Genomic DNA, 18,774 nt, shown 5'->3' with positions numbered 1-18,774 from the left:
CGTGAAACACATCGTAGATGTTGGCCACGTTCCGAGGCAAGGCAAGCCAGTAGGCAACAGGTCCTACTCTACCAAGGATCTGGTATGGCCCTATGAATCTCAGGCTCAGCTTCCTCACTCCGAGTGCCCGACCAACACCGGTAACAGGTGAAAGTCTCACAAACACGTGGTCACCCTCACTGAACTCCAGTGGACGATGCTTGACATCGTAGTAACTCTTCTGGTGATTTTGCGCCTGCTTCAGCTTCTCTATGATCAACTGGATCTGCTGGGTAGTATCTTGGACAAAGTCCAAGCCAAACAACTCTTTATCTCCAACCTCAGACCAGCAGGTAGGAGTCCGACACCTCCTACCGAACAACGCCTCCTAGGGTGCCATGCTCAGGCTAGCATGGAAACTGTTGATGTACGAAAACTCAACCAATGGCAGGTACATATCCCATGTTGAACCCTGCTCCAAAGTGCAAGCCCTCAACATGTCCTCCAATGTCTGGATGGTCCGCTCAGTCTGAGGGTGATAGGATGTACTCAATCGCAACTGAGTTCCAAAAGCTTCCTGCAGCGCCTCCCAGAAGTGAGATGTGAACTTCGGGTCCCTATCACTAATGATACTCTCGGGCACCCCATGAAGTTTCACGATCTCACGAACATATAGTCTGGCCAACTGCTCAGTAGTGAAGCTCACCTTCACCGGAATAAAGTGGGCAGGCTTCGTCAATCTGTCCACAATGACCCAGATAGAGTCACAACCAGCCTGAGTCTTCGGCAATCCCACCACGAAGTCCATGGAAATGCTCTTCCATTTCCATTCCGGAATCTCAAGAGGTTGAAGTTTACCAGACGGCTTCTGGTGTTCAATCTTTACCTTCTGGCAAATCAAGCATTTGAACTCATAAACAGATATGTCCTTTTTCATGCCCGGCCACCAATAATTCCTCTTCAAGTCCTGGTACATCTTTGTAGCACCAGGGTGGACAGTAAACTGGCCCTTATGAGCCTCTGTCATCACCTCCTCAGTCAAAGGTCCTCGAGGAACCACAATCCTCTTCTGGAAGGTCAACAAACCATCCTCATTCCAAGACACACCGTCTTGGTTCCTTACATAGTCTAGGCACTCTCTGCACTTGCGTCTCTTTGATCTTTCCCATGAGCTCAATTTCAACTTTCACGGTTTTCATCTCGAGAAGGGCACACCCAATAAAGAGGTCACTAATAGATCTCGAAACTTCTCGATATCAACAGAATCGTCATTCGATTCTCTGGGATCACCAGTCACTCTATCAATAGAGATGATATGACCCCACATACTCTATTCCTCACAAAACTTGGGTGAGTTTAGGTCCCATTCCATGACTCTAACCTCGACTTGACTTACAATTTCTATAATTCATACTTTTCATAATTTTTCGGGATACTTCATCGGTACGCATTTTTACCGAGTAGCAGAACCAGTATCTGCACTTTTCGTCTGAAAAGTGACTTTCAACATTCTTAATCACTTACCATAATTATTTAAGCCTTCTCATAATTATTAGGGTCAATTATGGAATTATCTCATTAATCACATAATTAATTAATTAATTTCCTAAATTAACGGTGCGGGTTCTTACAGATGGTGCCTTGGTTGATGTTCTGGGAACACTTCCTTGGATGAGAACCCGTAGGCTATATGCCGAGGCCAATAGGCCGAATGTTGCATGGCTTTGGCATTGACCATTTGATAAACCCTTGGTTTACCATGTTTTTAGGCTAATTTATACAAGAATTACATAGTGAATTGCATGGAAATTAGGGCTTTACATTATAAAATCATAAAGATTAGAATTCTTAGCTAACATGTTGTAATCTTGTCTATTTTGAAGTTATTTTGACATAAAATAATGCTTAATGGAGCAAAGGAACGAAAAGAGATGTTTGAATACCCAAGGAAGTCCAAAGAAAGCAAGTTACAAGTAATTCACAAGCTGATGGAGAGCGTTTTAGCGCCCAACATAGCGCTAAAACGCCCTAAAGAAGCAAAATAGCAAAAATCCACCAGAGGAGAGTGTTTTAGCGCCCAACAGAGCATTAAAATGCCCTGACAGCACAAAGTTCCTTTCGAAGAGAGCGTTTTAGCGCTAAGATGAGCGCTAAAACGCCCTAAGGCAGACAAGAATACACTAGGAGAGCTTTTTGGCGCTCTAATGAGCGCGAAAATGCTCTGATGCGTCAAAATTCAGGCCCAATTATTATCAATATCCAAATTAAGATTTGAATGAAGATTTGAAGGAGATTTGAATGGAAATTAAAAAGATATGTTCTCCTCTATAAATAAAGGGCCTTGGGACCAGATGATTATATATTAAACAACAGAGAGGCGTCTGAAGTAGCAGAAGGAGGAATCCTGTTGCAGAGCGTGGGAATACTGAGGAACCAAGTCAACATCACACTAATGGAGGCTTGGGGTTCTCTTTTCTTTATTATTGTTTTTCAAATCAGTATGCTAGGCTAAGTTTTTATATAGTTAGGGGTAGATGGAACCCAATTGAATCTTTATTTTATGAATCAAATTGTCTCTGAATTCTTCTCTTTTTATATTGGAATGAATTTATCTGCTTTTAATGCTTTCTATGAGTTTGCTACTTATAGATTGATTTAGGGGAATTGTATGACAATAGGGATGTTGGTGCATGAACCTTGACTTGATAAATTCATCATAATCCTTGTGATCTAGGGATAGACATAAGGCAATTGTGCAATCTTTAAATTCTTGATCTTAATGCATGCTTTCTTGGGGAATAATCGGGGAACTAGAGTTCTTTCAAAATCACATAGATTTAGGGTAACAAGGAATTGAGCCCTAATTAACTTAGAAAAAATTGATTGGCATTATATTAAGAGCAGATTCTTGACCGTTTAATTTATAGCATATAGAGGAGATTGGGGGAAGTCGAAACCCTAACTACGCTTGTTTTTAATTCTTAATCAATCATCATCTTTTTCAATTGTCTTTTTAATTCTGAATTTTTAAATTGCATGTTATTGCTTGTTTCAAATTCAATTCTCTTAAATCCAATTCTTGATTGTCCAACTAAATCATTGTTAGCGAACTAGTGCTTGAAAACCCAATGCTCGTGGGAACGATCTCGTACTCAGTACACTTTATTACTTTTATGACCGGTGTACTAGCCGAAGTTGCAATAAGTTTTTGGCGCTGTTGCCGGAGTTTAGATCTTTCAACTTTAGAAGTAGCTAAAAGCCTTTTAGATTGGATTTTTTATTTTTCTGCAATTTAAATTTTCTGTGTTTATATAATTTTATTCTATTTTATTTTTATTTTTATTTTTGATATTTTAAATTTTTAAATTTTTAAAAATTTTTATTTAATATTTTTATTTTTTTAATGTTTTTAAAATTTTTAATTTTTTTAAAAAAATGTTTAATTTTTTTTTAATATTTTATTTTTTTTTAATTTTAATTTTTTACTTTTTTAATTTTGAGTAAATACCATTTTTGGTCCCTAACAAAAAACATGGTCCCCACTTTAGTCCCTTACAAAAATAAATTAGTCAGTTAGTCCCTAACAAATTCAAAGTGGACCCATTTAGTTGAAATCGTGGTCCCACACAAATTCAAAAAAGACCCATATTAGTCCCTCAAAAAGACTAAAATGGGTCCACTTTGAATTTGTTAGGGACTAACTGACTAATTTATTTTTGTAAGGGACTAAAGTGGGGACCGTGTTTTTTTTAGGGATAAAAAATGATGTTTACTCGTTAAAATTAACTTTTACATTTTTTAATTTTTTTTTATTTAACTTTTTTAATTTTTTATTTTTAAAATTTTTATTTTATTTTTATAATCTTTTTTACTTTTTAATTTTAATTTTAATTTCTTTTCCTGCATTTTCTGCATTATATTATTTTTTGTTTAAATTTTCTATTTTCTATTTTCTGCATAATCTTTTACTCTTAGTTTATGCGAGGTACTATTAACCCACGATCTTTGCAGTTTGATCCTGAGATAGAAAAGACAGCCAGAAAACTCAGAAAAAGTGCAAAAGAAGCAAAAGCATCAAGCTCGACGGAACCAAAGGAAGAAGCCATGGCTGACAATGATCGTGTTCAGAATCTTCCAAGAACCTTGGGAGATTACATAACTCCAGCTCGAGTTCCTCAGACTTCAAGTATTGTTAGGCCAAACATGGATGCTAACAACTTCGAGCTCAATCTAGCTTTGGTGCAGTTAGTTCAAAAGGATCAATTTTTCGGAGGGAGCGCAGAAAACCCATATCTACATCTGGAGAATTTTCTGTTTTACTGTGATAGAATAAAGATGAATGAAGTGACTCATAATGCGATCTTGCTTCGGCTCTTCCCTCTCTCTCTAAAAGACGATGCCAGAAGTTGGCTACAGTCACTACCTCAAGGAAGCATCACCAACTGGGATGATCTAGCAGCCAAATTCGTAGCCCGATTCTTTTCATCTTCAAAACGGGCTAAGCTTAAGGCTGATATCTCTGCTTTTGAACAGAAAGAGAGAGAATCTCTTTACGAAGCATAGGAAAGGTTCAAGAGACTATTCAGGAAGTGTCCACAGCATGGGTTCGGAGCTTGGGAGAAAGGCCAAATTTTCTTTCAAGGGATGACGCCTAACACATGAACCTTAGTTAATGCTGCAGTTGGAGAATCTTTGAAGACCAAAACTCCAGAGCAGGCATTGGAGTTACTTGAATTATTAGCTTCTCAGGAATTTGATAATGCTCAAGTGCCATAAAGGAGAGCAGTGATCATGAAGCTTGACGGCTATGATGCGTTGTTGGCCAAGAATGAACAAATATTGCAAATAAATAAGAAACAACAAGCACAATTAGATGCTCTCACAAAGAAAATTGTCAATTCTCAAGTCTCTTCTGTTCATAATCCTCAAGTTACTTGTGGTATTTGTGCAGGTATTATGCTACTGAAGACTGCGATTTCATGAAGGCACCTGAGAATGCTGAAGTCAACGGAATCTGGTACGATCAAAAGAACCATAATAATCCTGGGAGGAACCAGTATGGGAATGACTACAATCAAGGGTGGAAGAATCAGAATCAGCATCCAGGGTTTAGTTACAAGTCTAATCATCAACTTAACCCTCCCATTCCATTGCAACCACATCCCCCACCACAAAGCAATACTTCTGAGTGGGAGAAAGCTTTTGCTCAACTCTCAAAGATCACCTCTGATTATATACAAGGTGCAAATGCTTCCAGAGAGGATACATCTTCTTTCATGCAAGAGACTAGATCAGCACTCTGGAATCAAGAAGTTTCCATAAGAAATCTGGAAACTCAGATTCACCAATTGTCAAGGCAATTTGCTGAGAGAGCTAAGGGTACCTTCCTGGGAGACATTGTCATTAATCCTAGAAAGCACTGCAATGCAATTACCACAAAAAGTGGGATAGTGATTCAGCCTATAGAAAAACAACCTGAAGAAAAGAAGAGAGATGTGGAGGCATCAGTTGAAGAATAGAATAAAGAAAAGGCAAAGGATACTATTGAAGTTGACAAGAGCAATCCTGAAAAAGTTGAAAGAAAATTATTTAAGTGGGAGAAGAAGAAAGCTTTAGAAAGGCAAGATAAGCCCTTAGATCTCTCACCATATGCTCGAATCCCTTATCCTCAGAGATTAAAGAAAGAGATTCAGAAGAACAAAAATTCAAAGTTTCTAGACATATTCAGGAGGTTGCAGATCAACATTCCTTTTATCGAAGCTTTAGAGAGCATGCCGAACTATGCAAGGTTCATGAAGGATCTATTATCAAGGAAGCGTAAGTTGCGGGAATATGAGACGGTAAATGTGACAGAAGAATGTAATGCTATCATCCAAAAGAAGTTACCTACCAAAGTCAAGGATCCAGGGAGCTTCAGCATTCCATGCACTATAGGAAAAGTGGAAGCGGACAACGTTTTATGTGATCTTGGAGATAGCATTAATGCCATGCCACTCTCCATGATGAAGAATCTGGGGATTACTGAAATGAAGCCCACAAGAACAATAGTACAACTGGCTGACCGCTCTTCAAAGCAAGCTTATGGCATCATTGAGGATATATTGGTAAAGGTTGACAAATTCATCATTCATGTCGATTTTATCATCCTTGATATAGAGGAAGATGCTACAATTCCAATGAACTTCGGAAGACCCTTCTTGGCAACTTCAGGAGTGCTGATTGATGTACTTAAGGGTGAGCTGATCTTACGAGTGGACGGAGAGCAGGCTATATTCAAGTTCTTTGATAAAGAAAATTCTCCACCTGAAGTTTAACTGGAAGATCAAGTCTACTATATTGGTGAAAAGAAAGGTGAAGAAGAGCACAGATTTAGCAAGTGTACTAGTCAAACAAGTAATAAAATGATGAGTAAAGATCGTTCCCACGAGAAATTGTGTCAAGCACTGACTAACCAAATGTTGTTAAGTTGAATCAACCAAAAGATTATAAATTGCATTTATTTCTCGTCACAAGAAATTTAGTTTGAATAAAATTAAAGAATTGATAAACAGATAAAGTGTGAATATAATTTAAAGCAAGTAGTCAGATGTCAATTTCTCTCAAGAATGAATTTATGGATGAATCAATTTCCATGATGAATATCTACTATGTGATGTTGATCAACCTTTTTCTTATCATCTCAAGATGTAATGTCTTACTACCCTGATACACACATTAATCAGAAACCCCAATGTCTTGGTGACCTCTTTCTTAATACATGCATTAATCACTAAGGTCTTAAGACCACATCAGAATCCTAGCATCAATGTCTTGACTACTAGAACACTAATAATGAAGTTGTCAAAAATAGAGAAACAATGTAAACATGTCTGTTCTACACTATTTATCAAAATGAAGAATTAATCAAGACAACTTCATACAATCACATAATAGATAAACAAAACATCTAATTAACCATTCATAAATTCAAACTTGAGTTCCATTGAATCAGACTACAAAGGACTCTACTCAGACATAATACAAATAATAACAAGAGAAGAAATATCAAACTCCATTTCCATGTAGTGAGTATTCAATCTCCAAGTACAATTACATAAGAAACTAACTAATACAAGAACTAAGTCCTAATGAATTTTGGAATTTATAGAGAGAAGTCAGATCAGAGGATCTGATATAGGAAAGAGAGATAGGAAATCAGAACTCTGACAATTGTGAAGGCCCTTGCCTTATATAGTGTTACAATTTAAAACTGAAAACTAACATGGGCGCTAAAACGTTCATGAATGGCCGTTTTAGCGTCCATGTTTGACGGATGCCCAACTGCTTTTAACTAACTTGAACGCTAAAACGTGCACAGTTGAACGTTTTAGCGTCCATGTCTGGTGAATGCTCAACTGCTTCCAACTGACTCCAACGCTAAAACACTTGGTTTGGACGTTTTAGCGTTGGAGACCAGAGTCTTTTTCCAACAGCAGGGCGCTAAAACATTTGATCAGGAAATTTTAGTGCCCAAGACCAGCAACTTCTTGTCCTTGGATTGCAGCAGCGCGCTAAAACGTTCTGTGTTGGACGTTTTAGCGCTCAGCACAACAAGTTTTGCCTTCAATTTGCAACAGCGCGCTAAAACGTTCTGTGTGGACGTTTTAGCGCTTAACACTTAGGCATTCTCCTTATCTCCAGAATCTTCTTCTTTCTTTCTGCTGCTCCTTAAGCTTCATTTCCTTACAAGACAATGTAAATTTTCAACAGAGCTTTCAGAACTTGTACTTGAGGGATTTCCAGGACATTAACCTCTTTTCCATCCAATTAATCACACAAATTGATACTAATTCATGCTGAAAAACCTGACGAACCAGGGGTTATCACAATTCCCAGATTTGGACATTGTTGTCCTCAGTAATGGTATACAGCAGAGAAAAATTCAAGATTCTTTACAACTGAAACTCATGAGGATGGACTTCAATTAACAACAGATCAAATTGATACAACTTACAACCATGCAATCTTTTATTCTTATGACTTGCCCAACATCATATGTGGCTTTTCAACAGATCAGTAAAGATGATATACAGAGACTTTCCTAACAACAACACCCCCTCACTAGGAACTTCTCAAAAATTGTGAGAATTTTACTCTCTTGCACACTAGTGTTTAAGGATGTACTTATCACTCACTCTTCACTGCACTCAAACTGCCATAAGCTTTCCCATCTTCTCACTATTCATAGTAACAATGATCCATAAGGTAGATCAAAAAGGTTTTGGTATGATTAGCAATGAGGCTTGGTGTGTGGCTTGACTAGAGGTAAGGATTTCTGTGAAAGGGGAAGTTCAGATCAAATGAATCAGATTCAGATAAGAGGGAATTCACAGTAATTAATCAATTTCTTCCTAATTCCTTTAACTTTCTTCCTTTTCATTCCTTGTTCTTTTCTTTGAACCTTTCTTCCTCCTTTTCTTCCTGAAACTTTGTGTCTTTAACAAAAAAAAATTCTTTTTCTTTCAGACACTTTGGGTCTTTAATATTTCCCTCTGTCTCTTCCAAACACTTTATGTTTCACAACCTTTTCTTTCTTTTCCTTCTTTCTTTCTTATGTTTCCAACACCTTGCATTCACTTATTGCAAAAACACTTTCCTCCCCACAGAACACTCCATCCCTTATCACTTATCTGAAACTTTTAATCTGAAGCATTGGAATAAATGTGGTTCTTAGCTTGATAGACAACAGGCTAGGCTCAAGTGTTTCATGCAATGGGAACTTAAAGGTTGGCCATTTGACTTCCTTGTTCAAAAAGTATATGCCTCTACCCTACACATCATCAACCATTTCAAGCAAGAAAAAAACGCAAGTTCTAGAGTTACTCATGCAATGAAGTGCTCTCTGAACAAAATTTTTTTTGTATAGGCTCAATTTCCTCACAGTTCAGAGTGCATGCTTGACTTTCTCTCTATGCATCAAAACTAATCTCTCTACTCTTACACATTGAATGAGTCATGCAATCATTTCATTTCTCAACATGCAAGGCATAAGATTGTATCCTTAATTTGATCAATAACCTAAAATTCTGATCAGTCAAATCCTCATGGAATTTCATATAAAAAACTGAATTCCAAATTCTAAACTACAACTAACATCTAAATTACACTAAAAACTTATTCACAAAGAAAAACTAAAGAAAAGAGATTGAGATGTTTCCCTGTTTTGGCTCATCTACTCGTGTGATATCTCCATGAATTCCGCATGCCATTCAATCACACCCCAATTCCCAGATTTAAACGTTGTTGTCCCCAGCAACAAATTTAAATCTAAACAGCAGTAGATCACTGAAACATATTCATATATCATTCAATAGCATCAGTACTATCAAAATGTGTATCAATCAAAACAGTGAATCTCAATGTTCTTAACCAATGTACAAAATAACCAAAATAACAAAATGTAGCTAAAGTAAACCATAATTAAACCATATAACAAAAAAAATGTAAAAACATCAGGAGACTAGTCAGTCTCTGACTCCTCCTCATCAGTGAAGAGAAGATCTGATCCTGGATCAGTAGCAGGCAACGGGTTATACTCATTATCAGCAACCCTGTCCTCATCCATGGCAGAAGTATCACCAACAATCTGATCATCAGCAGCAGTGGCATCTGTAGCTGTGGCATCAGCAGCAGTCCCTCAGTGGCCTGAGAAGCAGTAGCATCAGCAGGCTGCAGAAGTAGCAGCATCAGCAGCTCTCCCTATCAGCATCATCGTCATAATGGGTTCGGACAACTGCCTCAAATGCATCCTCTTCGTCGGAATGAGGGTAAACAGCAGGCTGGAATGCAGCTGGCTCTAAGCCCTGGGCCTCACAGAGATCTGTCAGCATCTTAATCATGTGAGTCTGAAATGAGTGCTAACTCGTCTGCATAAACTTCAGACGGCGGCGTAAATGCCCCATACGAATGTCAGTGTTGATCAGCCACTGCTCCCCTGATATTATCCTCTTTTCAAGCTCAGAATCTGCCTCAGCCATGGATTTCCTGCCAGGTGTCAGCCCTGTGGGTCCCTCTCCTCCAATCCTCAACTGTCCCTAATCAGCTTAGCATCAATGGTAGGGTGCAATTTTACTGGCACCTCATTATCAGTAACATCCACACCAGCTTTCTGGCAACGAAGCTGGATCAAAGAACAGTGACCCAAAGCATGTGATCTGCTATCAGAATGGGCCATGTCATATAAGCTATCCTGAAGAAGGATGGGAAGCTCCACTTTCCCTTTAGTCATAATAGTATGAATCAAGACAGCTCTCATCAGAATTACCTCCGCCTGGTTGGAGGAGGGCATAACATTTGAAACTACAAAATGGAACCAGACTCTAGCCTCCCCATTCGGTTGCCTCAACCAAAGCAATTTAGGATTCACCTTATCCTTGGTCATCTCCCATTTTTCACCGGGCTTGACAATGGTTTGCAATACAGGCTCAACTGCCCCCATTTTGGTCTAAGTCTCAAATTCTGGGTTGCTTCTCCTAGGAGGGATTTCTACCTTCTGCCAATTCCTCCTAAACTCACAACCGGTGTTATTAATGTAATCACAGTGCCTGATGTGCAGAAGCTTCTGAATAGTGTGGGCATCATATTTGACTTTCTTGCCCCTCACCCAGCTGGTGAAATGCCTCTTACCACCATCATCACCATTGTATGCATTAGCAAAGAATTCCCTTGCTATAGCTGGGCTGCTGTCCACCAGAATCTCACCAAAAGTTACCCAGTCCCTCTTTTCCAACTGGGACTGGAACTCAGGATACTCATCCTTTTCCAGGATGAACTTCCTCTCCCTAACAAACGGCCTGAAAGAGGTCTTGGTGGTGAAACGGACCTCGTGCTCAGCACTCTTCCAAAAATGGGCATCATATGTAGGTGGAGGTGGTGTAGGCTCAGAAGCCTGAGGTACCCTGGACCTTTTCTTTCCTGACTTCTTAGGTGGAGGTGTAGACATGATCCTGAAAATCAAAAGAATTAAGTCAGTATAGCATTTTAGAACATGGATCCAATTCCCAGATTTAGAATTGAAGTAGTGATGGAACTGGATCCAAATCATGCAAGTAAACACGCCCACAATGCCCAAAATCAGAACCCTCAATTATGTATGCAGCAGGGCCTGAGCGCTAAAACGTTCACACTGAGCGTTTTAGCGTTCTGGCCTTAAACGTGTTTGAAACTGGCCGAGCGCTAAAACGTTGGGTGACCAGCGTTTTAGCGTCCAGGCTTTTCTGGGTCAGGCATTCTGTCGAACACCTTGTGTGTGTCTGTGCATATGGCATATTGTGTAAACCGATTGGGGATACCCCTCATCCCCAAAAAATGGAAAAACAGCATCATCACACATGCATGAACATATATTTACAAAGATAATCATTGAATTACCAACATAGTTCATGAATCAAGTTATGGAAACCCTAAATAATATGAAAGAAAAACAAAAATAATACAAATGATGGAGAGGAAGAAGATATTGATACATAACTGGATGGAATATGAGGAAATATGAGTAAATGTGGTGAAGAACGATGGAAAAGTTCATGGGTGCAATGTGAGGGAGAGTGAGTAAGAGGGTGAGTATGAGATAAATGAGGGAAAACCCGTGTATTTCAAATAAGTGACAGGGCGCTAAAACGTTGAAACCAAACGTTTTAGCGCCCAGGACCAGAGAAATGTGCACAAGTTGTGTGCAGCACCGCGCTAAAACGGTCACCAAGGACATTTTAGCGCGTTGGGCCAGAGTGCTTGCAATTGGATGCATTGGGGAACGCTAAAATGGTCAGTGTGAACGTTTTAGCGCTCATGACCAGAGAGTTTCAATGTGATGCAACTCTTAGAATGCTAAAACATCCAGAATGGAAGTTTTAGCGCCCAGCACTTGTCAAAAAAAATTTCTTAAAAGTTTTCAAAATTTTTCCCCCTTCTCTTCTTTTTTTAATTGGTATCAACATGAATGTTACATACCTGATACAGTGGGTTGCCTCCCACTCAGCGCGTGTTTAACGTCGCGAGCCTGACAGTTATGATCTAGTTTACCTCCAATAAGGCAACTGAAATCAGTTTCCTATCCACAGCACATCCGATATAAAGTTTCAACCTCTGACCATTAACAGTAAAACTCTGGTCAGAGTCCCAAGAACAAATTTCTACCGCTCCATAAGGCTTCATGCTCTTAACTACAAATGGTCCAGACCATCTGGACTTCAGCTTCCCTGGAAACAATTTCAACCTGGAGTTGAATAACAACACTTGATCTACCACCTTGAAATCCCTGGGTGTGATCTTCCTGTCATGTCACAGCTTAGTCTTCTCCTTATATAGGCTGGCACTCTCATAAGCAGACAGACAGAATTCATCCAGTTCATCCAATTGCAGTAGTCTTTTCTCACCTGCAGCTTTGGAATCAAAGTTCAAGAATTTGACAGCCCATAATGCTCTATGCTCCAACCCCACAGGAAAATGACATGCTTTCCCAAACAACAACTGAAATGGAGACATTCCAATAGGAGTCTTGAATGCTGTCCTATATGCCCACAAAGTGTCATCAAGTTTCTTGAACCGTTGAGTCCTAGCACTTCCAACAGTCTTTTCCAGAATTCTTTTAAGTTCCCTGTTGGAAATCTCAACCTGACCACAAGTCTGTGGGTGGTATGGAGTACTTATTTTGTGCCTTACTCCATACTTTGCAAGAATAGATTCAACAAACCTGTTATCAAAATCGGTTCCCCCATCACTTATTATGGCTCTTGGAACTCCAAATCTCACAAATATGTTTTTCTTCAGGAATGCTATCACAACTCTAGCATCATTGGTCTGTGTGGCTATGGCCTCAACCCACTTCGCCACATAATCAACTGCCACTAGGATATACTTGTTAGAGTAGGAAGAGGGAAAAGGTCCCATGAAATCCATACCCCAGACATCAAAGATCTCCACCACCAGAATATTATTCAAAGGCATTTCATGTCTCCTGGAGATGTTTCCAGTCCTTTGGCAGTTGTCACATGCTTCCACGTATTTCCTGGCATCCTTGTACAATGTGGGCCAGTAAAAGCCACTCATCAAAACCTTGGCTGCTGTTCTCTCACCTGCAAAATGACCACCATAGGTTGAACCATGACAGTGCCATAAGACACTATTTTGCTCCTCTTCTAGAATGCATCTTCTGATTACTTCATCTAAACATCTATAGAAGAGGTATGGTTCATCCCAGATGTATCTCCTCACATCATGCAAAAATTTCCTCCTCTGTTGGTAAGTGAAATCCTTAGGCATGGCTCCAACAGCTCTGTAGTTAGCAAAATCAGCAAACCATGGTAGGGTGTTAACAGAGAAGACTTGATCATGCACCAACTGGGAAACAGTGCTTATGGCCAGTATTTGTTCATCAGGAAACTCCTCCTTGATCACCACTTCTGGTCCCTCTTGTAGATTTGTCTCTGTGATCCTGGATAAATGATCAGCCACCAAGTTCTCCACTCCCTTTTTGTCTGTGATCCTGGATAAACATGTCTGTTCTACACTACTCCTTAACATGAAGAATTAATCAAGACAACTTCATACAAATCACATAATAAATAAACAAGACATCTAATTAACCATTCATAAATTCAAACTTGAGTTCCATTGAATCAGACTACAAAGAACTCTACTCAGACATAATTGAAATATAAACAAAGAAAGAAGAAAGATCAAACTCCATTGTCATGATAGTAAGTCTTTAATCTTCAACTGCAATTACATAGGAAACTAACTAATACAAGAACTAAGTCCTAAAGAATTTGGAAAGTAAGAGAGAGAAGTCAGATCAGAGGATCTGATATGGGAGAGAGAGATAGAATCAGAGATATGACAAATGTGAAGGCCCTTGCCTTTTATAGTGTTACAAATTATAACTGAAAACTAACATGAGCGCTAAAATGTTCATGAATGGGCGTTTTAGCGTCCATGTTTGATGGATGTCCAACTGCTTTTAACTAACTTGGGCGCTAAAACGTGAATTGTTGAACGTTTTAGCGTCCATGTCAGGTGAATGCTCAACTGCTTCCAACTGACTCCAACGCTAAAACACTTGGTTTGGACGTTTTAGCGTTCGAGACCAGAGTCTTTTTCCAATAGCAGGGCGCTAAAATATTTGATCAGGGAGTTTTAGCGCCCAAGACCATCAACTTTTGTCCTCAGATTGCAGCAACGCGATAAAACGTTCTGTGTGAACGTTTTAGCGCTCAACACTTAGGCATTCTCCCTTTCTCCATAATCTTCTTCTTTCTTTCTACTGCTCCTTAAGCTTCATTTCCTTACAAGACAGTGTAATTTTTCAACAAAGCTTTCAGAACTTGTACTTGAGGGAATTCCAAGAAATTAACCTCTTTTTCATCTAATTAATCACACAAAATGATACTAATTCATGCTGAAAAACCTGATGAACTAGGGGTTTATCAGGATTTCTCTACTGAGAGATTGGCAAAGATTAATGTGAAAGAGATAGTACGACTTCATGGGGTTTCAGCTAGTATTGTGAGTGATCGGGACCCAAAATTTACTTCACGCTTTGGGGAGCCTTACAACAGGCTTCTGCATATCACCCGAAGACTGATAGTCAGACTTAGAGGAACTTACAGACACTTGAGGACATGCTGAGAGCTTGCATATTGGAGCAGGGTACTGCTTGGGACAAATACTTGTCATTGGTTAAATTCTCGTATAATAACATTTTTTATTCCAGTCTGGGCATGGCACCGTATGAGGCATTGTATGGGCGGAGATGTCGGACTCCTACTTGTTGGATGGAGCTAGGTGACAATGAAAGATTTGGTCCGGATTTTGTGCAAGAGACTACAGTGCAGATTAAGATGATTAGAGAAAAACTTAAATAGGCACAGAACCGGTAGAAAAGTTATTATGACAATAAACATAAACCGTTGGAATTTGAAGAAGGAGACCATGTATTTGTGCGATTATCTCCTGTTACGGGTGTTGGTCGTGCATTGGGAGTAAGGAAGCTGAGTCCTAGATTTATCGGGATGTATCAGATTATGAAAAGAGTGGGATTAGTGGTCTATCAGCTTGCCTTACCTCCCCAGTTGGCCAATCTACATAATGTTTTTCATGTCTCACAATTGCGGCGTTATATTCCGGATGAATTACATGTGGTGATACCGAATGATATTGAAATTCAGGATAATCTGAAGACTCTGGTCGGGCCTATTGAGATACTTGACTGAAGTGAAAAAAGGCTAAGAAGCAAGATTATTCCAATGTTTGTCACAAAGATATAAACAAGTACTTTTAATGCAAAAGTTACTCATCAGATGAGGGAACGAATGGTATTTTTCCATCAAAATGGGCTTAGATAAGCACGAATTTTCGTCCCATCAAACATCCCAAAACTAAACTGTTGGTTGTCCTCAAACAACTCAGAAATAGTGGCTTAGGCTGCTCACTTTCGAAGAATAGCTCAACTTCAGAAACTTAACAAATGAGTAATCATGATCTTTTCAAAAAATGAACAACTCCACATAGATGACAAGTAGAAAGAATTTGTTCCAAGGTAAGTGAAGTTTGCTGATCTTTTGCCACACTATCACTCAGGGCTCGGTGTTTCTCTGTCCATTCCTGGATGTGATTCTTCAAACTTGCTTATCTGCTGCTTTCCTACGTAGTACAAGTGACTTCCATTTCAAAGGATCTTTATGGAGGAAAGTTGTGGAAAGGTTTAGAAGGAGTGGATTTAGGTCTTGGGTTCAGGAATGTTTTCACTTTTCTGTTGAGCTTTGGACTTTTCTGTTTGGGGAACACCTTGTCTTTGTTGTTGACCTTCTTTTCTTCCTTTGAAGGAATCTTGTCTGGTATTTTCTTCTGAATTCTTTTGAATGGTTGTTCCCATTTTCTTTGATTTCTTTCTTCTTGTCCTGTTTGCTCATGTTGTTGTTGTTCCTTGACCTTTCCAGTGGACCTGGTGGTATTTAGGAATGTGTGTGATTGTGTTAATGTATAGGATGGAAGTGTTTGCTTGACAGTGGCGGGGTGAGAGTTTGATGGTTGATCCTTGTCTGTGGAGTTCACCTGTTCTTCTGCCGTACTTACCGCATCAAAGCAAGTTCAGAGGTTTCATTGTGGTTACACCTTAGGAACGCTTTCATGAGTAAGTGTTTGGCATTTTTCGTTCCTCACCAGTTTTAGCTCACACAGATCAGCATCCTTCAAAAATCTGAGAATAAATTCACTTCTCTTTCCCTACTTCTAGCATTCAGAGTAAGAATAAGAATAACTATTCATTGACTTTATGTTTCATGCCATTGGTTATTTAAATTTTTTTTACAGCCAACATACTATAACTGAAATGTTTGTTCCAAACAGTTTGAACAAAAAGGCTTTTTCTATTCAAAAAGGTGAAATTTACACTAAGGAACGAAAAAGAAAAACAAATGAAAATTTGCAAGAAAGCAATAAATAACAAAAAAAAAACATGAGGGTTTTTCTCCTTTCAATGTGGACGCCTTTTGTCCAGAGTTGAGTTCTTCTCAGCATCAAGTTCCTCCTGTGTGGGTGGCCTTCTCCTCAGCTGATCTCTTAATCTTCTTACTTCAGCTTCAGGGAGCCATTTTTCAGCATCCTTCAGTAGATCGCTGATAACAGCAGTGAGGTGTTCAATGGTGGCCCTCATCATTATCCTGCCATTGTGAATGTGCACTATCTGCCCTTCAACATCCAGCACTCTATTTTCTAGCTGGTAGATTCTCTCCTCCAATTACGTTCCAAAGGCCTTGAGAGCTTCTTTGGTTTCTTTTCGTTCTTGAGTATTTTGGTTGAGAAGACGTCTCAACTGTAATTCAGCTCTTGTGTTTTGCATGGAGTGAGCATGTTTCAGGCAGTCAGATGCATTTTTGATTTCGCTTCTGACAGCTTGTAATGTTGGTGCAGAGGGTGCAGCACTGATACCCTTGATTCTGGCTTGGATGGTGCTGAGGAGTTGCTCTCTATATTCCTTCTGTTGTTCCTAGAATTTGATGAAGGTAGATGAGAGTTGTTCCAATCCATTCCTCAGAGCCGTCAGCTCTTCAGTAGTGTTGGTTATATCCATCTGAGGAACTGACGGTTCTTCAGGCAGCAACTTTTCCATTTTCTTCCCCATCATTTCAAAAATCTCAGCAACCCCTAAGGGGGATTGCTGGAATGGGGGAGACTGGCTTCTTCTTCTTCTGGTTGTTTTTTTTAGAACCAGAAGCTGGAGGTTCTTCAGGTGCTTGCCTGATCACAACCTCTTGTGTTTTTGAGCTAGAGGGGGCTACTGTAGTTTATTCCTCCATCAGTGGAGGAACTTCTAATCCCTCATCTTATGCCAGAGCCCTAGCAAGGTCTTGGTTCGAAAATCTGCAGCATAGTCATACTATGGAGCGCATACATGGGTGGAAAAAAAAATTTGGGTGCGGAAGCATAGACCATCTATACACCCCATGTATGAATGCTTTACGTTGAAACGATATGGGGTTTCAGAATTACCTTTTCACTTGTAGGCGCAAAAGGATGACGCCCTCCAACGGTGATCCATACGGTTATCTCCTTCTTGCTAGCGAGAACTCTTTCTCCTTGATCCCTTCTTATCCTCGGTGGCTTGCTAGGCCCATGCAAGGAAGAGGCTACCAAGTGTTTTGATTATTTTTCTCAAGACTATAATGGTGTCTTGAGGTTAGGTGATGGTGCAAAGAGAGAGAAGAAGAGGTTGGAACTTTTCCTACAAGCATAAGAGGAGAGAGGGAGCATCAGTTTTTTCTGATTGTGATGAACAACCTCAGCTCCCCTATGTTAGGCGCACTTATTGAATGATGAAAGGATCTATCTTTGTTTGATCCTCTCACTCTATAACAGACCAGACTGTTGGGAGCCTTTGGGCGCTTCATGACTTGAATTCAAAATTCAAGCATGAATCATATCCATTTGTTCCATGAAATCTGATGCAGAATCCAATCAGGATCTCTCTCCATATAGGTGCCCCATTTCCCTCTTCTTCCATCAGAAAGTTTGTTGCAATAATATTCATTTGAATTCTGAATTCAAATGAAAAAATAGTTTAGAGAATCTTCATCCAATCTTTATTGGATCATTCTTTCAGATAATTTAAATTATCCTAAGATTATTTAAATTATCCTCAACAACCTAACCTTATAGAATTTAAATTTCAAATTCCAATTTGAAATTTAAACTCAAATATAAATTCAATCTTATCCCAGTTCGTAATTCGAATTCGAAATTCAAATTTCAAATTTCAAATTTCGAAAATTCCAAATTCAAAATTCAAAATTGCCCAAACCTTATTTTGGTCAAGTCAACTCTTTAACTTACTAGGATGCATGCCCCAAGGCCTCTTTGGCCTACCATCATATTTGGGCCCTTTAGTGGAGAAAACTCTTTCACCATTAATGCCCCAAAAGGGCGCATGGATCAAGTGGGCTTGGAGTCCTTACTCCAACCCAACTTGACTCATAGTTTTAACAAAGCCCAACAACTCATTATTGGCCTAAACTTGCTATAACTTGCAATAATGAATAACCTTTGTGTGTGACCCATTAGGCCCAATTAGTTACTGACATCAATAAACTTGAACTAGTTAAACTTCTTTAAAAGGCCCAATCCATTTAATGACTATATGATACACTAGCAATGCTCTGTAGCCCCAGAACTAATTGAGTTGATCAAGTGATTACCTTTCTGATTTGGATACCGTGCCAGCATTATCCCTCACATCGTCATTCACATTTAGTCGAGAGCAAG

The 18,774-nt window shown here is 39.3% G+C and overlaps 1 protein-coding gene and 1 non-coding gene across 2 annotated transcripts; one reads left to right on the top strand and one right to left on the bottom strand.

Annotated features, from left to right (window-relative positions):
* Positions 1–4,479: 4,479 nt before the first annotated feature.
* On the bottom strand, positions 4,480–4,586 carry LOC133307229 (small nucleolar RNA R71). Its single transcript, XR_009751016.1, has one exon. It is a non-coding gene; the product is annotated as a small nucleolar RNA R71 (small nucleolar RNA).
* Positions 4,587–5,750: 1,164 nt separating this feature from the next.
* Positions 5,751–6,293, top strand: LOC133307223 (uncharacterized). Its single transcript, XM_061507698.1, has one exon. It carries the CDS (start codon positions 5,751–5,753, stop codon positions 6,291–6,293), a length of 543 nt encoding a protein of 180 aa, XP_061363682.1.
* Positions 6,294–18,774: the final 12,481 nt, after the last annotated feature.

The sequence above is a fragment of the Gastrolobium bilobum genome, unplaced genomic scaffold (genome assembly GCF_033153095.1).
Source record: "Gastrolobium bilobum isolate Gb01-03AN ecotype WA unplaced genomic scaffold, APGP_CSIRO_Gbil_v1 utg1374, whole genome shotgun sequence".
Taxonomy (NCBI): domain Eukaryota; kingdom Viridiplantae; phylum Streptophyta; class Magnoliopsida; order Fabales; family Fabaceae; genus Gastrolobium; species Gastrolobium bilobum.
This window is presented reverse-complemented; position numbering and strand designations above follow the sequence as displayed.